Source organism: Ambystoma mexicanum, chromosome 12, assembly GCF_040938575.1.
Source record: "Ambystoma mexicanum isolate Mex_15411 chromosome 12, UKY_AmexF1_1, whole genome shotgun sequence".
Taxonomy (NCBI): Eukaryota; Metazoa; Chordata; class Amphibia; order Caudata; family Ambystomatidae; genus Ambystoma; species Ambystoma mexicanum.
The window spans coordinates 1,111,138,900-1,111,154,091 of NC_090936.1; the positions used below are offsets into that span (position 1 = coordinate 1,111,138,900).

The 15,192-nt window shown below is 44.9% G+C and overlaps 1 protein-coding gene across 1 annotated transcript in view; it reads left to right on the forward strand.

Annotated features, from left to right (window-relative positions):
• The window catches only part of ITIH2 (inter-alpha-trypsin inhibitor heavy chain 2), a 149,254-nt gene extending 137,836 nt beyond the window's left edge, over positions 1–11,418 (forward strand). Inside the window, exons 19-21 of the mRNA XM_069629675.1 lie at positions 2,693–2,865; positions 4,299–4,410; positions 11,212–11,418. Coding sequence (XP_069485776.1) covers positions 2,693–2,865; positions 4,299–4,410; positions 11,212–11,359 — 433 coding nt within the window. The 3' untranslated portion in view covers positions 11,360–11,418. The remainder of the gene's footprint in view (positions 1–2,692; positions 2,866–4,298; positions 4,411–11,211) is intronic.
• Positions 11,419–15,192: the final 3,774 nt, after the last annotated feature.

Sequence of the window (15,192 nt, forward strand, 5' to 3'; positions counted from 1 at the left end):
TATAAAGACCTCCTTGTTTGCAAAGACAATACAGCCGCGACAAAGCAGGTGGGCGGATATTTGTAAAATTGTGCTGCACAATAATTAGGTGGTTTATATGTTTGAGTTTGGCCTTCCTGCTGCTTCGGATGTCTATAGGACACCCAAGCATGTGTCAATGCCAGAATAAGTCAATGCACTTACAATCAAATTCACCAAAGCAGGTGCAAATGCATCACAGGGTCTGCTCTGGGACCACAGGATCTACACCAGTGGAGGAGCCAGAAGGCCAATAATGTCCTGTTCTCTCAAGGGTAAGCTAAGAGGCCCTGAGGAAACTCCCAGTCAGGGAAAGCATAATTTAGTAAATTCCTGACTGAGCGTAGTACCCTGTACTTGCACGATGGTGTTGAGAATACAGGATTCCTCTTAAACCATTGCTAGGCTCTTCTGCAAATGTTCTAGTTATGTTGCTCCTTCATAAACTCACTCCGAGTACTGCAGCCACATCCTGTGTTGTGGAGAACCTTGAATGTGTGCATAAGACACTAAAAAAGAATTACAGAGAACACAGATCTACACACACAAATCTACATGGTTTGGGGAGTTCCAATTTTTCTAGCAGGTGGGGCGAAGGGATTCAAGTAGAACTAGGAAGTATTAGCTTGCATTTGAGACAGAAACTGAAAATGGGTGAGTTTAGTCACTGCCTAGTGTGTGTACTTGTTTGCACCTTGTGCACTTTGCAATACGCAGCAGGTGGGATGGTTGCCCTGGTTGATACATCTGGGACTTAAGGACCTTTTCATGGAATATGTCCGCAACAAATACCCTCGGTTGCCACTGATCATTCAGCACCAACACGACTGAATAGGATTGTTAAGGACCTACAACCAATATTTAGGAGGGATGAGGAGCTTTGAGACATGCTCAAGGACGCTCCCCTTATTGCAAACATGCAGCCGAGAAATCCAGCACGTTCTCCAACTAGAAGTGCAATTCCACTAGCTCCATAACAAAGGAGAGCTGGAACGCACGCATGCAATCTCAGGATATGCGAAACGCGCTAATGAATCTTTTCCAGATATGCTATAACATTCCAGTGTTGAGCTGTACATAAACTAGAGGCATGCATTTGAAGATCTCCCTGGTGGTGTACAGCTCATCCAATGCAAGAAATGTCTGCAAGGAGAGTATCTAGCTGAGACCTACCAAGAGCTGCATGAAAAGAGGAACCAGCATAGATGCACCATTTTGAACCACACACCAGAAACACCAGTGGGTCGAGACTTCACACAGGATGGGCACACATTACAAGATCTATCAGAGATATTTTTGAAAGGTGACCTCTCGGATACCACAACCAGAAGAGCGTGGGGGCTCAAGTACCTGAAGATGCATAACCTAAAAGACAGAGGTCTGAACACAGGTATATGATTCATGACACACTATAACTGACTTTGAACCCAAGACTAGCAAAGCAATGACATCAACAAAGCCAGAAAACAACACTCCAGTATGAGATAACAGTGGGCATTGCACCATTAAACATGGGAAACATATGCTGCATTTACCAGATTGTATGCAAGCCAGGAAGCTACTGTGAAGCGGGAGGGATATTGAGGCAAGAATGGAGACTGCACCAATGAAAACGTGTGAACATATTTTGTTGTGTCCCATTGTATACCAGCCAGTAAACCTTAGCAGCTGCACTGTATTTCACAACATGGCCCCGACTATACACACAGGCTGCAAAACTCACTTTTAGATTCTGTGTGAAACATGCTCTACTAACCAATTGTGTGTGTTTTAGATCACTCAATTCAAAATGTTTCCAACAAAGATCAAATATTTCAGAATATTACTGGGGTCCACTTTAAGATTTCCTGTGCCTGCCTTTAAGAACATATTGTGCCGCCGGTATAATTTTTTTTCCAGCACCCGCAAATGGGCAATTACGGCCACGCCGCACTCGGTAATTGCCCATTCGCAGGCGCTGGAAAAGAATGCTCCCCATTCCCAATCGAGCCCCTTTGGACTCAATGGGAATGGGGAGCCCGGATGCACCGGCACCATTCGTAAATGATGCCGGTGCATCCGACATGGTCTGCTCGCGGGTGCCGTTACAACCGCCAGGTCAGACCTGGCAGGCGGGAAGGCACCCACGAACAGAACTCGTATTTTGCCGGTCTGGTAGTAACGCTGCCAGTAGCTTACCGGCATTGTTACTACCAGACCGGCAAACTTATAATGAGGCCCATTGTATTCAGTTACATGTGAATAAGGTTTTCTTAAAATGCTACCATCAGCTAGAAATGTGCACCGTTTTCAGTGAAACTATTAAGTGTGTTCCTTGCTTCCAGCATTCTGTGGGTCTTTAGATAATGTACTCATTCCGGAGCTGCAATCCATGAATACTATTCCTTCACCCAATTGAGTTAAAACAGAAAATGCTCTCATTTTGCTTTGAGAATTAAATGACCAGTGGGTGCTTCTTTTACATTCATTTCCATCTGATGAAGAAGTCTATGGAATGTGGAAAGCTGAAGCCTTGTTGCATCTCTGTGTAATGTTTCCAGTTAGTCCAATCAAAGATATAAAACCTGCACTTTTGTGTGTGATTTTAAAACAAGACTAATATGACGCCAAACATTCTGCAGCTGTACGATAATTATGCAATGACATTGTCTGTTTCCTTTCTGTCTTTTGCAAGTTTCACTGTCTCTGTGCTGAAGAACAAGAAAGTGACAATTACACTGAACGAAGAGCTGTCCTTCACGCTCCTCCTGCACCGGGTCTGGAAGAAGCACCCAGTCAACGTTGACTACTTGGGAGTCTACATTCCGCCCACAAACCAGTTCTCTCCAATGGTCCATGGATTGTTAGGTAAATTGGGGCCATGTGCATCGAACTGCTCTGGGGGGGCATGGATCCGGAGTCTAGAGAAGGGTTATCTGGTTGGTTCTGAATTCAGTAGAAGAGCCTATAAACCTTACTGTGTGTTCTCTGGAGTCGGGGTGGGAAAGGGGGATATGATGATTAAGGCCACATACACAAATTACCACTTCAGATATCATTACCCCCAAATGCACTGCAGAATTACAATACCCTTTAATCTAATGTGCAATGGGATCTGCCAGGCAAGTGTCCATACCCTTGCAGTGAATCTGCCTCCATTGGACTTTGAGGAATCTGTAAGTTTGCAGATGCTTCCACAGGGTGCATTGGTAGTCCTGTCATCCCCTCCCCCTCTCCCAAACTGCACTCGCGTATCGGACTTGCACGATCTGAATGACATAAGGCCAAGTAAGATTGTTGTTTTGTCCTACCTTTCTCTTCCCTCCCTTGTCTTGTGTCACCTAGAAACACTTGTGTACAGGTGCGTTATAAATAACTTATCATATCATATCACATCCAGGCATTCTTTGGAGCCGGAATTCTGTAATGGCTGCCCACTTTGGCTCTTTCCAATGCAAGGGCACTAAGAAGGGCACTAACACATCTACTGGAATTTACTGGCACATCTTTTGCAGTACGAAGCTGTCCCATGCAATACAAGAACAGGCATAACAATAAGGGTGGTCGGTCATTTTTTCGAAAAAATAATGTCGAATGACAATTTTTTCGGAAAAAATAATGTCGAAAAAATAATGTCGAATTCCGTTTTTTAAAATTATATATTTATTTTGAGGTTCGGGATAAAAAAAATGGGTAAAACAAAAAAAAATGTAAAAAGGGGGGGTGACATTTTTTTTCAACATTTTTCTTCTCGAAAAAATGACTTTCAACATTATTGGTTTCTACATTATGACTATAAACCATCAATGAGTGAATATGCCAATACCAGTAATGTGCCAGGTACCTCTTTTGTGCAAAAATCAGGTTTGTACCAGTGGTTAGATGCTTTAGGACAAGGAATTCTGACATGAAATGCAAAGGGGTAGAGTCTAGAGAAATGCAAGGAAGAAATGAGTGGCTCCATCAAATGGTCCCCCAGTTTAAATACTGCAAACAATACATACAAGCGCCTCCTTCGTGGTGGGACATTACGAACAACACTGGAGTGTGAAGGCAATCCAGGGGATAACATCAGAATAAGAGGTGAACAGACAAACCTGGTGGTCCTTATCTGAGTTATTACAACATATGATGTGTGGACCATCCTTCACATTTCTTCTCTACCTGCCTCTGAGAAGCTCCATGCTTGAAGATACACCTATTGCATATAATGACATGTTACAGTGCATATCTTATGGTTTTCAAAACAAAAGAAGTGTTGTTGCATGAACTAATGGCCTTGCTTAATTTTTTGTCTGTAGGCCAGTTTATGCATGAGCCAAAAGTGCGCATCTACAATGTGAGACCAGGTTCCAAACCAGAGAAACCCGAAGCTTCCATGGATGTGAAAGGACACACGCTCACTGTCACAAGGTAAACTGTCTTCTCAATGAAGGCGATACATGAAGAGGAAGGGCTTTAAATGGCTCCCATTCACATGTTGGCCAGTATTTGGCCTTGAGGAAGCGCATATAGCTGTGCGAAACATCTTTGCATGTTTTTAATATTGTTGGTCCCTAAGACCCTGGCGGCGTTGCTGGTTTTGATTCACCTTCCTTGAAGGAATCATGGAGGAAAAGAAATCATTATGTAATGGTCCCTGGATCTAAATATAGACACGTGGTTTTGGTAGATGGAAAGATAGGTACCTAGGTCGGAAGATGGAAAGATAGACAGACAGATTGACGAATAGATATGTAGGTAGGTAGAGCGATAGATAAAGAATGTCACACATACAGACACAAAGCAGACATTGATCCACAAGAAGTTTGAAAAACATTGGGCCTCACTAGGAGGCAGGCGGCCACGTAATGAACAGTGTCGGTACGGGACCGGCACCGTTCATTCCGGGCTGCCCTATTACAAGGACTGCTGCGGGCCCACTAAGGAACGCCTGGTCAGACCAGGCATCCTTAGCAGGTACCGCTAGCAGTCCAGGATGCTAACAACGGGCCTGTCATTAACAGGCCCGTTGTTAGCCTCCTCTGCATTACCATTTAGCCCCATGGGGCTCAAATGGGAATGGGGATTCATTTTTACCGGGTCTCAGAAAAGGGCAATTACCGGGTCCGCCAAGGTCGGCATGACCCGGTTATTGACCTTTTCTTGGACCCGGTAAAAAATCATTATCGGAGGCAGCCTTGCCCTTAACAAGGGCATGGCTACCGCCAGGTTCGTAATGAGGCCCATTGTATTTTTTGTGTTAAAAAGAACAAGAAATCAATAACCAATAGTTCCAAAAAGGGGAACCTGCTCTGGTTAGGATTCAGTGAATTAATTATTGATTGACTGATTAGTTGACTGATTTATGATCGATTTATAATGCACCACCTGTGAAACATAGATATGAAAAGTAAAGTGTGTCAGGCACATCAGAGAGAAGTAGTGTTTACCAATTCTGAGACAACAGATGCAGCAATGAGAGCATCTAGAGGGTTGTGACAAAGGGAGAACAATATTTGAGTGTCTCCCAGACACCAATTAAACACAGGTCTGAAGAAGGACAATCTACACGTGTCCCATCTGCCCCGGTCTACCACCTCCATCAACAGCAGGTGGCGCTGCAGCCCCTCACCTGTCCGCTTCACCAATACCCGCAGAGACCATAGGAAGCTGCAAGGGACCCAATTGTCCTGCCCCTCTCAGAGAGCTGTACTTTTGCCCAGTCAGCCATAAACGTTCCCCTCATGGAGTGACCCAAGAGAACAGGAGTGCACTCAAAGTTCTGGCGAAGACATTCGGCTCTCTGACCCACTGCTCCGGCAAGAGTTCCAGAAGGAGGTCATTATCGCCGCAATATTCATTATATTTTATGTATGTATACAGCGCACAGCGGCCCTAGGGCATCATGGCGCTTGTTACAGAAGGCTTACAGATTGAAGTTTAATACATACATCATTTAGTCAACAATACCAGGAATAAAGACAGGGTGTGCACGTTCCATGGTTACAGTGGAACATTGGGTTGAAGTATGCATACTGCCTCAAACCTATAGACCAGTCATTCATTCCGCATTTACTGCAGTATTCCTCGGACCAACTACCTGTAAAAAAAGATGCAATAATGCTTTAAGTACTCTGAATTATATCTGGCTAGCTATATACTGCACTGACGATCCCGGCTGCCTTAAGCATTACTAGACAAGACGGCGACTTCGTCTACTTGCAAAGCTCATCCGTCAACGTAACTCCCTTCTTCAGAAAAGCCTACTCGGAGCCTCGCTTACGCAACCCTTGCATTGTCCGAATACTTTGTAGTTGGCTGCCGAATCTCCCATCTAGCCACTTCCTGCATCCCCCAACTAGATCATAGCCCCTCCACCTTCAGATTTAATGAATAAAAAAATCAAGGACACCCGCCTGCTCTACAGCTCAACCGCGTCCATCTCAGCCGCATCCTCTCATTCGTCTACCTCACTCTACCCATCGTACATCGTCTCAGTGGTCACTCGCCATTTCCCGCCTCCTCCAAATACATTACACAACTCCCTATGGTTCCATATTACTCCCACGCTTTCTCATACAGCTAAACGTAGCAATTGCTAACACCATCAGTCTGCTCACCCCTTCCCGACACACCTTCACCCAACACAAGTGACATTCTAGCCAACAATTCCTTCACCAAGACCATTCATGTATCACACTACAACCACTGCTCTCCTTTCGTTCCTGACCAAATGTTGTCGAGGTTTCGGAAGCCGACCAATAGGGATACAGTAGTCGTCATGGTTTTGACAACCGCCATCTCTGTGCGTTTGACTTCTGGCACACTCCTGTGGCTGTGTCAGTCCCTAGTTTAGCTAGGGGATTTACTCTGCCAAACATTATCACAAATCCCTCAGGTTGCTGCTGAGTATATAAATACATTTTTCATTTAGGCTGAAGTCAATCCCTTTCACTTGCACATATGGTTCATTGAGCAGTTCATATGGCCCAGTTTGAGTTCCTCATCACTGGACTACGAGAGATTTGCTAATCTTGGCATACTGGCCTAGGTATGACTCCAATCACAGTGTGTTGAGCTTACAGTGTACTCATTATCACTGGTAGAAAGAGGGCAGGGCATATATTGCTGGCTTCTGGGCAGCATCACCAGCTCCCAGTTGCTTGCCATCACGGGAGCATCATTTGACTGGCAATCACCCTTCTTCATTGAGATTAAAGTGTCCATCTGTTCCTCCTTCTATACTGCAGATCTGACAACCAACGATGGCTCACAAAGGCTTAACTATTTCTGTGAAGTCTGCTGAAACATGAAATTATTTCACTCTGCAACTACAAGCGGCTTACTTCCCTGTGTGTATTGCAAATCTTGCCCTTTTCCCTTACATAAATATCAATCAAACATGTACATCATGGGCGCTTCTTCTGCTTGTGCTGGTGTATACTCAATAGTCTGGTGCTTGTTCAACTTAATGAGTCGAGGTTGGTTCCCCTTACAGACCTACCATGAGCAAAACCCTTCTATCTCTACAAACAACTTCTCTCAGCGGCATCATCTTGTCATTCTGTTTGTCCTGCCACCACTTTGCTAATGACACCAATATCTTTATCTCCTTCTTGTTCCTTACTGAGTCTTTCCAAGTACATGTATGTCTCTACCATCTGATGTTGGAATTTTACAAAATGACTAGTACTTAATGATATCCTAGATCAAGATAATCTTCCTTCATCCACAGACACACAAACTTTTGCCTCTCTGATCCACTTCCTTCTGATGGCCCAGCTTTAACACCTCAATTGCATGTGTGGTCCGCTGCCCCTTGACCACCATCTGCAAAGTGTGAGCCTACATCACCTTCCCCAATTCCGGATTAGCAACCCAACCGTCAGAAAGTAGAATAACTCTGGCATCCTTCTCCTCAGCTCTCCCCCACTACTATGCATCTTTACAACCTCCTGAAAGAGTGCCAATGTCCACCAACCAAACCCTGTTACCCTTCCAAGACTCATCACCCCTTCTGTCTGCAGACTGCTTGTTTAGATAAAGTGGCTCACAGAATAAAATATCAAAGTCCCTATAAGTGTTGCTACTCTTGTCTCCAAAATGGCCTTGTCTGTCATTATCTTGCACAGTCCCTATTGCTCTACACCATTTGGCAAACCCTTTAAATGACATCCCCCAGCATCTTCCCACCACCACCCCAAATTCTTCCTGATGAGCTGTGTTTGGTTCCTGGAACCATTCCACTAAAGTCACCTCTCTCCTAGAGCTACTTCCATCTAAATCACCTCCACAATAGACATCAGATACCACACTTTGAGCCTGAAGAGCCAATCACTATCCACCATACTCATGCAATTTACAGCATATATCATAAACCCTGCCTGCCTGAACTGAACTGCAATCAGTAATAGGTGATGTAACTACATAGTGGGCCTCATTACGACCTTGCCGGTCAGGAAACAAGGGTGCCGGTAAGCTTACTGGCACCCTTGTTTCCAGACCGGCATATTACAGGTCTGCCTGCCGGAGCCGTCATGGCCAACAGGTCGGACCCGGCCGATGAAACCAGCCACTGTAGGCAGACCAGTCACTAAAGCAACGGTGCCGGTGCTTCCATGTCCAGGACTCTATGGGAATGGGGACTTACATTTTACGGGCGCCTGACTTTCCGGGCTGCCAGGGTTGTAATCTCCCAGTGGCACTGGTAAATATTTACAGGTCTGGCGGCAACCCGCCGGTACCACCGACAGGGTGACCGCCGGACCCAAAATGAGGCCCCATGTCTCTCTAATCGCCAAATTGTACTTCCTGTACCAAGATTCCCTGCAATAAAATATAGACAAATGGGATGAGGCATGGAGAGAACCATACATAACCATGCTTAGTAAAGCTGTCCATAGCATGCACAAATAGCATGCTACCAGTGAAAAAGAGATGTAGAAACATCTCAGACCAGAGTAACGGAGCTAATAGCTGCGGAGGAGTTGGAGGCCTGTATCTCGTCCTAAAAACTGGGTACTCACTGGGCTGCGAAACAACATTCCACTCAAAATGCACACATCCCAGACAGATGCGAATAAATGAGGCACACGCAGATGAAAGCAAAGGGGCAGACTACAGAGGGAAACGGAGCGAGAGAGTTAACATGAAACCGGAAAAAGCAACTCAAGTTGAAAAGAAGCAGATAGAAATATGTTAAAGAAAATTGAGAAACAGGATAACAACAAGGAAGAGTCTAAGGGGTAAAGAGAAGGAAAAAGGAACTAAAGAATAAACAGGTGAAACAGGATAGCACAGGTAAGACAAAACAGAGGTGAAAAAGTAAAGTGAAGTAAGAAACAGGAAAAGAGTAGAGATTTAGAAAAATGGAAGTCCTCAAGAAAGCAGGCAAGAGAAAAGAGCCCACCCAAATCTATGTATCAATTGGTCAAAAACACCCAATTATCTACCTGCCCCACTGCAGCATCGGCATTCTGCTCACATTAAGTATTTATGTAAAATCATTGTGAAAGCTTTTAAGGAATTGCCGTCTGGAGAGGGTGTGAAAGCCCTAGCTTTTTTATTTTTTATTACATAATAATATGATGCAGGCAATTCTATCTCAGAAAATGTGGTGTGCTAATCAGACCCTCCCTTTTATAAAGCTACATGCCAAAAGCATAGTAGACAAAATGTACAATGCAAAATCAGTCTTCTGATCTACAGCACCTGCCCTTCTGTGGCACAGAGTAGGTTCAGAGGTCACACCTGCCAGATGTTTGACAACTTCTTTAACACACAGTCACTGCAGACAGCGGGTTGCATTTAACAACTGTATCTCTGATCCGAAAACATGATAATTGTGAATCTATCCATCTGGTGGCAGGATAGTCTTTAAAAATAAGCATAACTGGGGTTTGGTATATTGACTGATAGTGCACACAACTACTAAAGCCCAAACCGATTCGAGAACATTCTCAGGATACCGCAGATGTACAATGCTCCTCAGTCTGAAGAAGTATGTTTGCAGGACTCATATCTGATGACAATATATGTCTCCAAATACCAGGATGCGCCCCCACCTCAGGGGACGCACCTGTCAGTGCAGCCTTCAGTCTACTTTTGACCATAGGAAAACACATCACTGTGCCCCCATATCAAGATATCTCTTGATTGCGATGCTCTGGAGCAACCACGTGGGTGGCTCCGGCAAATGAGCATCTTCCCCCACAGAGAGAGAAAGAAAGAGAGAGAGAGAGTGAGAACCATACAATAAGACTGTGGCCCTCATTATAACTGTACTACCGTTTCCACCACCTGGTCTACCGGAATTACCAGCAGATTCCAAGTGGCAAGAGCGCCGATAAATCCCCATTCCATGGCGTCCCATAGGGCTCCATGCGATGATTTACCTGTATTACCGGGCCAGTAATATCGGCAATTTTTTACTGGTAAGGTGACGGATATACCTCCATCTCTTAGCTCAAGGTACATCCTCCACCCTGATAGGCAACATATAGTTGACCGGTCCGGAAAGTGCTGGTGCATGTTTTTACCTGCACTTTTTTCCAGACCGGCCAATTTATTATGAGGGGGGTGAGGGGGAGAGAGAAAGAGAGAGGGAGAAATAACAGTATTAAGTGAATGGATTTCAAGAGGGAGAGGAGTACCAGATTAAACCTTTTCCTAGCCACAACTTAAATTACTAATAATATTTCATCTTTATGTAGCACTTCATGATGCTGGATTCCTCTTTCTTCTAATGGTTGCAGTAATAGATTGTGCAGGATAGCTCAGGAGGATAGCTCAGGGGCAACGTGCTCGCCTTGGAAGCTAGAAGGCACGGAGAAACGCAAGTTCCATCCCCAGGTCCGTGCTTATAAACCTCTGGGTATTAAACGTGTCATAAATAACCTATCATATCATATCATAGATGCTGTTACTATCCAAATGCATGGTGCACAATTTATTGACCTCAGACCGATGATGGGCTCAACCAAACATGGTATCCCAACCTGTGAACACAGATGTCTGGATCAATCACTCAACTCCCTGACATACCGTACACGGGGAGCATATGCCAGGGGTCATTGCTGCAGCCGGATCGGCATAGCAAGGTCAATGCGAAAACAAGTTTCGTTGACAGTGCCAACACCACACACCTCTGGCTTTCTAGCTAAAATGTAAGAAATCAAAGTGGTGCCTGCGTTGGGGTTGCTTCATGTCTGCTTCTCTGTCCCTGCTTTCCAGTGGTGTGCAGAAGGACATCAGGACAGACGGGGCCGCCGGGACAGATGTGCGCTGTTGGTTCGTCCACAACAGCGGGAAGGGGTTCATCGATGGCCATTACAAGGACTATCTTGTCCCGCACCTGTACAGCAGCCTGAAACGCCCATAAAGGTGGAAGAGATCATTCTATAAACAAAGAAAATAAAAACATCTTTTATTTAATTGTGATTACATATTTGAGATTCTTTTTTTTAACTCTACTCTTCCATGATCTTCGAAAAGACTGTGCATGATGCTGTGACATGCTTAAATGAAGTACACGAGGAAAGGGCGGCCCTTTCAATTTCACTAAAAAATAAATACTGTGTGAGTGCCCCGAGTATAGAAAATAATATTCACGAAGAAGGGCACATATTGCATTAAAGTCATCTGTTGGACTGATGACTACTGTTGTTCTGTGTTTGATGTTTTTTTTTTTGGTTCCTGACAATACCAATAAAGTTACTTCACACACACTTAGAAAGAGGTTCAGTAATTGCTGTTGTGTTTTGATCAATCTTTGGAAGTGTACAAAAATAAGGATTGTGTCCTTAAGACGAGGGATCAAGCATGACCTGGACCCTGTGGCGAAGACCCATTCCTGTGGAAGGGAGTGATGGATAGGGTGGTCATGGATGCTGGAGGCCCACCTTGTGATGCTGGCCCGAAGAAGGCACATGGGGGGCCCCTAGACCACCCACCTCTCCCCTTGGCTATGGAAGGAGTCTGTCACCAAAATTATGTACACCCATTACAACTCTCTTTAAGAAGGGTTCTTGCCTACGATGGAATCCAAGCCATGTTGGTGGCGAATGTATCCCAACCAAATAGAGACCACCTGAGTCGGGGAACGTAGGTGTTTGTTGGACTGACTCTCTGGCTGCGAGCAAAGTCGGGCCGGTGGTGTTACACATAGGGCCTCATTACGAGACTGGAGGTAGCCATGGAGCTGTTAGCTCCATGGCTGCCTCCGTTCCGGGCTCTATTACCGGGTTCCTGCAATGGGGACTTACCGGGTTACTCCGAGAAAGGAGGACCCGGTAAGTCCTCCATGCAGGAACCCATCCCCATTCCCATTTGAGCCACCATAGGGCTCAATGGGAATGGGGAGGGAGGTAATAACACGCATATTACATCTGGCCCGTTATTGCCTCCTTCTTCTCCTCGCGGGACCCGGAAAGCACGCCTGGTTTTACCAGGCGTGCGGTCCGGGTCCCGCGATGGGAAGCTTGTAATCGGCGCTCCCAGAATGAAGGGGGCCGGTGCTGTACCGGCCCCCTTCATTCCGGGAGCGCCAGGGTTATAATGAGGCCCATAGTGTTGTTGCTGCTGGAGCCCAGCAGGTGAATGCAGCATGGACAAGGTTCACTCATCAGCAGAAAAGTCACAGGTAAGGAATATGGCGGATGAGCCCTTTGAAGGATCAGGACTGCATCACCAAAAGACAAGCATGTGAATAGAATATCAGATCCCTAAATTAACCCTTTACCCCAACCTAAATATATTCACTATAAAGGTTTTCAAGATAAAAGATTCGCTATTTGGGCATTCAATATAAAGGATTCGATATAAAAACTGTATATCCTGCAACACCAATCTGCAAACCTATATTAAGCATCAGACGCAGATACAAGCACTAACACAGAGAGCAAGGCAGGGAGGGACTAGGGTCCAGTAAAAGTCAAAGTACGGGCGAAAGGAGTCGGAGACCGAGCAGTGGAGGAGGTTGGTGGGGTAGCGAGACAAAGGCACAGAAGCAAAAGATGGAGGCGGCAGATACGGGGGCATGGAAGAAAAATCAGTAGGAAACTCAGGTAAAGGCAAGAAGGAGAAGATAGGAGGATGCAGAGGTGGTGGCACAGGGGCCGGGGGAGGCTGAGGCAGGGATGAGTATAAAGAAAGAAAGGAAGCTGGGAGCGTAGAAGAGACCAAGGCCAAGTGATGGAGGGAGGATAAAAAGAAAGAGGGGGGAGAAAAGTGTGGAGAAACGAAAAAGTGGTTGGCGAGGCATCTGGGAGAAAGATGGTGGACGGACACGTCAGAAAGAGGCTGGCGGCGAGATTCAAACAAGTGAAGAATTTGAACAAAAGCATCGCAAGGCTGTTGAAGGGCAGAGGAAGTAGGAAGAAAGCCCCTAGCGGGTGTGGAAGGATATCTAAGAGAGAATAAGGCGACTGGAAGAAGACATCAGGAGGAGAGTCCAGGAGAAATTGAAGAGAAGAAGAACGGTGGATAGTGATGTCAAGAAGAGTTTAGGAAAACCTCTGATTAAGAGGGTGGACGATCAGCAGAAAGCCCACCCAAGCCCTGGTGTGGGTGAAGATTCAGGAGTGCTACCGAACCCCTATTCACTACTGAAGCAAGTTGAGCACTCATTAATACATTATCAGATTTTCTTTTGTGACTGGGTTGGGACCCATTGTTAAATGATGTGTGCTCATCTCAATCATCAGAAGGCAACCTGTTCTACTGGGCATAGGCTTTGCTGTTTGGGACATCATGTAGCTGTGCAGAGTGACACCAAATGAGATGAGGTGAGAGATCAGCGGTATGGCATCGACATTAAATGAAAGCAGGGACAAAGTAAAGCCTCTGTGGAATATCACGGCCCACAGGGATATTACAAGATGTGAAAAAGGGATTTGAGATCAACTGAGATCTATGTGACAGGAGAAATGTGGCCTAGTCAAGAACAGTTCCTGCTGGCCTGATCCCAGCCAAACAAGAAAGCAGGGTGGTGTTTATCACATCACAGGAAGCTGACAGGTCAGGCAGCACCAGTGCTTCAAAGCCACTGTGAGGCAACTCCAGTCCAAGATTGTCAAGGATAGAAGTTACAATTGAATGAAGTGCCCCGTAACCAGCTTAATTATGGTGCAATCATACAATGCTTTATCTATAACATTGGGCATCCAAAGTTACTGCGCAGTCCAGCAGTTTGGCTGGAAACAGAAGATTAGTCATCATCCTAAAGTTGGACAAGACCAGAAGATCAGCCGCTAGCGAGAGGTGACTGGCCTTTCTTAGGCGCAAAATGAACAGATCCTGATGCCAATGAAAAATGTGTATGAAACCAAATAAAAAACACTTTTATTTCAGACAAAAAGTCATTCAAGATGACCAGGGGCATTGTGGCGCTGTTACAGAATACTTGCTTAGTACAGACTTACATGAGCGGATCGACAGTGCAAACAGTGCAGACACCCTTGGGAGGATGCATGTTCAATGGTTACAGAGGAACAGCATACCAACCTGGGAAAATGTTACCGGTTACAGAGAAGTGACATGGTTAGTTAAACAATTTGGTTTTTAGATTTTTCCAGAAAGCTGTATAAGACTTTTCATTTCTTAGTTCAGTCGAGCGAGCATTCAATTTAGGGCATTTCAATTTGGAAATGTTTTATTTATTTTTATTTATGTGCAAATGGCTAGTGAGACAAGCCTTTTACACTAAATCATAAAAACAGATTAAAACAGAATGAACGCATGTTACATATTCAAATAAAAGAAAAAGAAAAGAAAAGAAAAAAGAACAAAACATTACAATTTAAAAAAGAAGTAAAAAGCATCAAAAATTCAGGAAAACAAGCAAATCACGTTCGTCCTCAAGTACCTTGTCATTATGAGTCAAGTAGGAAGTAAACAGAGTATTTTTATTGCCCTAAACCATATATGATGCGCCGCTGCTGTCATTACTAGAGATTCTGCACCAAAGATGGATGCCCAGAACTGGTCAGAACGATCATTCAGAAATTGTTCATAACCTTTTGCATATTCATCGTCAAGTGTGGGACAAGCCGTGAGGATATGCCTTGAGGTTTCGACATTACCTTTACACAACCGGCATGTATGCTCCACAAAAGGTATGTCCATCCATGCGCTCATACATTCACACACTGGAAGGATGTCCCTACGCAAATACATAATGAAGCGAGTTAGGGCAGGACTGTGCAGTTTCATGAA